Raw genomic sequence first — 6,758 nt, forward strand, 5'->3', positions numbered from 1 at the left:
GAGGAATACGAAGTCAATGCATGAGTGGTTACTACAACAGTGTCGCAATTGATGGTAAAATTGAATCGCAATCAATTTGGGCCTTTGTGACAGAATGGCTTTCCCTGAAAGATTTCTACTGAAGATGTCATCAATTTAGATTGATACTAATCATAACATTTTAGGACAGACAGATAAGAGACATGGCTGGAGACAGTAGGACTGATTTCTCATCATTCAAATCCATCTCATCAATGGACGCTATTACAAAGTCTCTAATCATCATCTGTGTGGGAAATATCACTTACAGCAATCAATTATTAAATAAGACTGCATAATGGATAGGGGGGCTCCAGCACCCAGGTTAATTCTTTTAATCTCCTTTTCAACGGAAAATAATTTCTGCTGGTAATGTTTCATTAGCTCAGGCTCACAGACTCCCTGTGTCTGTCTTAGGAGTAATAAAAGCACGAGAATATATAGTGTGACATCCAGAGGGGCTGCATTAGGCTGTAATGTTTTTATTAAAATTCACTACAGCTCATATTTCAGATCAGATGAGAATCGAATCCTTTGGTTTTAGGAGTAAAAGAGAAATATTGAAGAAAAAAAAAAATAAAAAAACAAATTATGCATAAAACCATTCAAAGTAGCTCACTAAATATTTTAAAATAAAAAAAGGTTTTGTTTGCACTGCAAACTCGCAAGGATCGTTCAGACTAAGATGCATTAAATATCTAACTTCATTAAAATTTTAAACCATCTATGAATGTAGTTTGGTACGTGCTTGTAAAAATTTGAATTCGCCTAAATATAGAGTTCTAAACAGGCACCACAGGGAGTACTTAACCATGTTTTAAGGGGACCTTTTGCCATAGCTCTTGCTAAAAATGAAGCATATAATTTTTCAAATTAATAATTTCAAACTGCTTTCTGCCTAGCGAACCAGGAAATGTATATACACATATACAGCATTTTCCATTAATCACCTAGACTCTGGAGGCCTGCCACAACTTCATAATGCACTGAAAATATTTTACCTTCACATAACAATTTAAAATCTCTCTAATCTAGTTTTTTGTGCAATGGCTTTGGGAAAGCATCTTTCAGTCAAACTAAAATCTAAATTTTAATATGGCTTATTGTGCTTATCAAATTGCAAATGGCTGTGATTTAATTAAATAAGCACATAGTCTAATGCACTGAAGGATTCAGAGCGATGTGTGGCACGCAAGCAGCTCATGATCCAATGTTTTTATTGTATCGTGCTCACAATAAAAGCTGTTAACTCTATTTTCCTCCTCTCTATGTGCTGTGAGTTTAACATGCACTTGGCAACACAATATGTGCCAGTTACCCTTTATTTTCACATTCTCATAAGATTTTTGAGAAAACAGAAATTACTTTTCATGATGAATTTTAAGGTCTCGCTGAAAAAAAAGAAAGATTAATAAAAAAGCAAGTGAAGAAATTAAGTCCTAAGCATTTTTCATTATTTTAAATTGTTGTTTTACAGTATAAAGACTTTTTTTATTCTGTTGTTTGTTTTGATATTAAACGAACTGAATGATATAATAATGTTCCTCTTTATTATATCATGATGAAAAGAACTATATAATATTTCATGTTCGGTTGCCCTAGCGAATCGTTTTGTACAAAAAGTCTGCCTGGTTCAGCATTACCCAGAATTGTCATGGCTCTGTGCAGAAAATGTTCTCTTCAACCTAATAGACTGAAAAAAAAAAGAAAGAAAACAGCTCATTGAACCCTTGCTCAGAAAACTACGTGTATTTCCAAGTAATTCAATAATTTGGTAAAGCCACCATCCGGTTATTACTTCGTGGTACAAAGCAACTGCTACATCTAATCTGACAAGTTTTCAACCTCACTCCTGACCAGGTTAGTACATCTATGTCTTGCGCCAATTATACAAAAAAAATGACATAACGAGCTCACAAAGGTTCCACATGATTGACTCCTGCCAGCGTGTGGGTGTGAGCGCTTCGGCTGTGTGTGTGCATTCATTAACAGAAGCCAGGGTTACCTTATGCTTACCTGGTGCTGTGCTTTGAATCTGATTATGATAATCACCATCATTACAAACACAGATAACATTTTTCAATCTGAAACAGAAACGCTAATGAATCAATCAAAAATAGAATATATTTGAGGTCATTTTCATCAGCGTTTGATGGGACGCAGCTTCTGTGGGAATTTATCACACTGCATCCAATTTCAGCTTGTTTTTCAAACAATTTGCAAAGTGATGAAATCTGATCATTATGTTCCGACAGTGACATCACCATCTACAGCGGTTGCCATAGTAATGATACAGGACAAACTACTTAGAAATTTAATATGACCTTTCACCCGTTTTAGTCACATTTCAAGGCCATTTATTGCTGTTCACATAACAAACTGTTAATAAGATTTGTGTTGGATACAGAAATAACATTTTTTTTTCTGACTACCTGAGCAAAGCTTTTTTCTATTTCAATGTTCTTTTCTCATCAAAAAATTAGAATCAGCAAAGACGATGTCACATTCTTACGTTTCCCGCTCTATTGCACAGTAGCTCATTATTTTTTGTTATGCATTCAACCTGCCCTAGAAAAATGGGACTACTAGATGATCAAAGACCCAATCAAGAACCCTCAAGTGGACTGACTGAGATAATCTACATATGAGTACTGTTCAGGTGTACTGAATGTCAGCAGCTCTTAGGGGGTAAACCAACACTGGCCACAACAGCTGGGAGAAGATGGGATGTCGTTTAGACTAATCGTCTGCAGCTGGTCTGAGTTATGAATTCAATTATGTACTAGAAAGTAGGTGGATTTGGAGAGAGACTGGATGAGTCAAAATATGACAGCCAGAGAAGTCCTTGAGCCTTAGATGTATGTACTGTTGACAGATTTTATGGCGTCTATATAGCATATACTGTATAACGATTGGACAATACTGACAGCTCAAATTCAGGTCAGTATGATTTTCGTTTTGGAAGAAATTAATCCTCTCATCCAAAAAAAAAAAAAAAAAACAAAAAAAACAACAAAAACATTAAAGGGATAGTTCCCCCAAAAATTACCCCATGATTTACTCACCCAACACAAAATGTATAGGGACCCACAAATTCAACAAAAAACATTAAGACTCTCACCCTCAAGTCATCCTAGGTGTATATGACTTTCATCTTTCAGACGAAGTTCCCCCAAAAATTACCCCATGATTTACTCACCCTCAAGTCATCCTAGGTGTATATGACTTTCATCTTTCAGACGAAAGAAAAAATGTACTGGCTCTTCCAAGCTTTATAATGGCAGTGAATGGGTGGTGATATTCAATAGTCCAGTAGAGAAGCCCAAGCGCCCCTCCCCCGCGCGCGCGCAATACCGTAGTTCTGTCACTAAAGGATTTAAAGGTTATTACGTGTGCCGTGTGAATTACCGCTGGGTGTGAGCACTTTTTATTCCGCAACATGCAGATGAATGTCACTTCCAGTATGTTGGGCTTCAAACATCGCAATGAATCCTTTGAGCCATTCATTATAATGGAATCTGCCGTTGTCTGAAAAAGCTTAGAAGAAGAAATGAGAAAGTAAGTGTGCCAGGCAAGAGTAGTTTTTTAATATCCACAGTATGTACCTCTGATAAATTACCTATAACATCATTTAGTATTTGTGAGATGAACTAGATCAAAAGAAGCTGTTGTCTAGCTAGCTGCTAATTTTATTAAGGTAAAAAATTACACTATTTACACCTACACTAGTTTTTTAATGCTAGGATAAGGTCTGTCAAAAAAGGCAGTTTATTATCAGGTCTAAAAAAGGATGAAAGGTCGTGGAAAAAAAATCACAGCTTTTTTTGCAAAGAGGGCATAACAGGATGACAGTGAGCGAGTGACAGGGGTGGGATAATTGCATAATTTGTAAATAGATCAATTTGATCCTATTTTTGGGGTGAACTTTTACTATATCCAACCAATCAAACGACAGCTAAGCACAACACGGTTTTAAGCCCGACAGATAACATGAAATTAATTTTGATAAAGAAAATTTATTCAGGACATCGAAATTAAGCACATTATCAACCAGAAATGTTTTTTCATTGGAGCAAGAAAAAAAATCAAAACTATTTCTTTGTTATTTATTTTAAATTTAACATTTATTTGTCACTATTGGGCAGTGATCATGTGGGTTACTAGGGATACTCTGTTCCTGTGTGTGGATTGTCCGGTCAGACCATTATATCTGAAGTATATCTGGGATCATGTGGCACTAAAGACGACGAAAGTAAAAATTGACTGACGGAAATAAATTCTTAGGGCTGGGCGATGTGCTATCACAGGAATAAATTACATTACCGCTAAATCGCCATCACCTGCTTTCAAATGGAAAATACAGAGCCGTAGATCACTGAAAAGCTACGCAAATATAAAACAGCTGTATTGCGTACAAGTGATACGGCTATATTAAATATATTTGAAAGCACACATGGCGATTTACACAGGGAACACATGATGCGGCGTGACATTGCATGCGATATCGCCCATAATTACACTTATATTATTAAAATATACGAAATATAAAACATGTGTTTTGAACAAATACTATATATATATATATATATATATATATACTATATATATATATATATATAAACATTTTAATTTTTTTCCCTTGGTGTTGACACTACAGTACAAAAATTACTGGCATGGCCTGAAGAAAAAAAAAATCTATCTATTTCCATATAGATGACGTACACAAAGATTTTGCTGAATGCAAGTTAAAAGTAACTCAGGCTTAAATTTTCAGCAAGTTCTTTAACATTAATTCTGTTCTAACCCTATATATAACAGCTAGATGTGTCATGTTAAATGAAAAGTCTTACCCCAAGGCATTTGGGCTGGAAACTGGAAGGATTTTCACTGACTGGGTCCATGATTCTAATGAATTTCTGTCCTACCATCAGAAGTAATCCTGAAGAAATAAAAATGATAGATTATAAAAACTGCATACTGTTTATCAGGAGCTGTGTTTCAGAAGCTCTAACACATCAAGTGAAACAAAAACAAAGATACAAAATGCAACAAGAGACAATGCATTTTAAATGAGAAATGAAATATGCAAATAGCCCAAGTTATAACTTTGTTGATATTTTAAGGAAGCTGATCAGCTGTGGTCTCAGTAGGGGCTTCATGAAATGTCTGCTTTTGTGCTCCTCAGAAAAAAAATAAAGTAACAGCGTATTGGTTTGGACTGACAAGGGTGAATAAATAATAACTGATCTGAAAAAGATGAAAGTTTAGCATCAGTTATGCTGTTATATAGTATTGATGGCATCTACTGCTGACCAAACATAAAACACAGCAGAAACATTAACTCTGAATTTATGGGGAGTGCAAACTTCTTTTTATTTACGCAGCAGCATTTCTTTCATGACAGTGAATCCTTCTAGAAAATTGAGGGAACACATATTGGAAGTTTCCAAGCTGTATAAATGTGTCTTTCACAGCTTCTGCATTAATACTGATATCCACAGAGCTTCCTCTCTCCAATAATAACAGAACAAGGCAAGCATAACCAACACCAGGCCTAAAATCTCATTCTCTAGCACCCTCAAAAACATCATTATCCTGATCTCTCTCTAAAGCTGAGTGTGTCCAGGCTCTCACTGTTCCTCAAACTTCGCCCCTGTAGCTACAATTATTTCATGCTCGAACATCTTTATTTCTCTTGTTAGTCCTGTTTTCATTTCTCACTCCTTTTCTCCACATCCGCCTCTGGAATACTGAAATACATACATACATGTTTTATTTTGTGCATTGTTATGAAATGTGTCAGAAAACATTTCTGAACTCAGTGTTGGCTGTGAGTGACTTGAAATTAAACAAGGGATACAAAAGACATCAGGATGGAAAGTGATGGACTGTAATATTATTTTCATCTTAAAAAAAAAAAAAAAAAAAAAAAAAAAAAAAAACACAGATGTGAAAAAGTTCTGCATGACAATAATAACCCGCGTATTTATATTTGGCGCGACTCACCAAACCCGCAGCACTCGCGAGAAATATAATTTATTAGAAAAACATTCACAGTTGCTTACACAAGCCGTCTGTTTCTTTGACGGACAAAACGAGAACAGCTCAAGGGTAGGAGCTCCTTTAAAGCGTTGTTATCCATTATGCAGATTTATAACTAAGATAAAAAACAAAAAAAAAAACTTCCCAATCGATCCACGCACATTTAATAATTAAAAGGCCTCGGCATTAATGTCGAAATAAGTCAAGGCTAGATATCAGTCGCTGCTTGCTAAGCCCACCATATTCAGAAAAATCAACCTATATTTCACCATGTCCATATTAAAAGCGTTAAGTTACAAAATAAAATCAATATTTCGATCAAGTAAAGAAAGAATGACCAATAAACACCACCAACCCACAGCAACAAAACCCCCTACAACTTATGAAACTAATACATACAACTAACCCTACAGGTATTCACATAACACTAAGGAAATACAACAAATATTCAATCAAAAATAAATGTAATTTATTCCTGTAATAATTATTCTCTGGCAAGGCTGCATTTATTTGATCAAAAATACAGTAATATTCTGAAATATTATTAGAATTTAAAATATTTTCTGTTTTAATATATTTTAAAATGTAATTTATTCCTGTAATCTTAAGTGTCACATGATCCTTCAGAAATAATTCTAAGAAATTCTAAATCTTTTAAATTGTAATAATATTTCACAATATAACTGTTTTTACTGTAT

At 34.8% G+C, this 6,758-nt stretch overlaps 1 protein-coding gene across 4 annotated transcripts in view; it reads right to left on the minus strand.

Annotated features, from left to right (window-relative positions):
* The window catches only part of LOC109108707 (glycerol-3-phosphate acyltransferase 2, mitochondrial-like), a 41,711-nt gene extending 35,330 nt beyond the window's left edge, over positions 1–6,381 (minus strand). For 2 of the 4 annotated variants that reach the window (XM_042762585.1, XM_042762582.1), the window contains exons 1-2: positions 6,084–6,174; positions 4,869–4,957 (exon numbers count right to left, since the gene is read on the minus strand). In XM_042762585.1, the coding sequence (XP_042618519.1) occupies positions 4,869–4,946 (78 nt within the window). In that variant the 5' untranslated portion in view covers positions 4,947–4,957; positions 6,084–6,174. Of the gene's footprint in view, positions 1–4,868; positions 4,958–6,083; positions 6,175–6,221 lie in introns of those variants that run through there. The other 2 variants (XM_042762584.1, XM_042762583.1) reach the window with 2 other exon arrangements.
* Positions 6,382–6,758: the final 377 nt, after the last annotated feature.

The sequence above is a fragment of the Cyprinus carpio genome, chromosome A8, assembly GCF_018340385.1.
Source record: "Cyprinus carpio isolate SPL01 chromosome A8, ASM1834038v1, whole genome shotgun sequence".
Taxonomy (NCBI): Eukaryota; Metazoa; Chordata; class Actinopteri; order Cypriniformes; family Cyprinidae; genus Cyprinus; species Cyprinus carpio.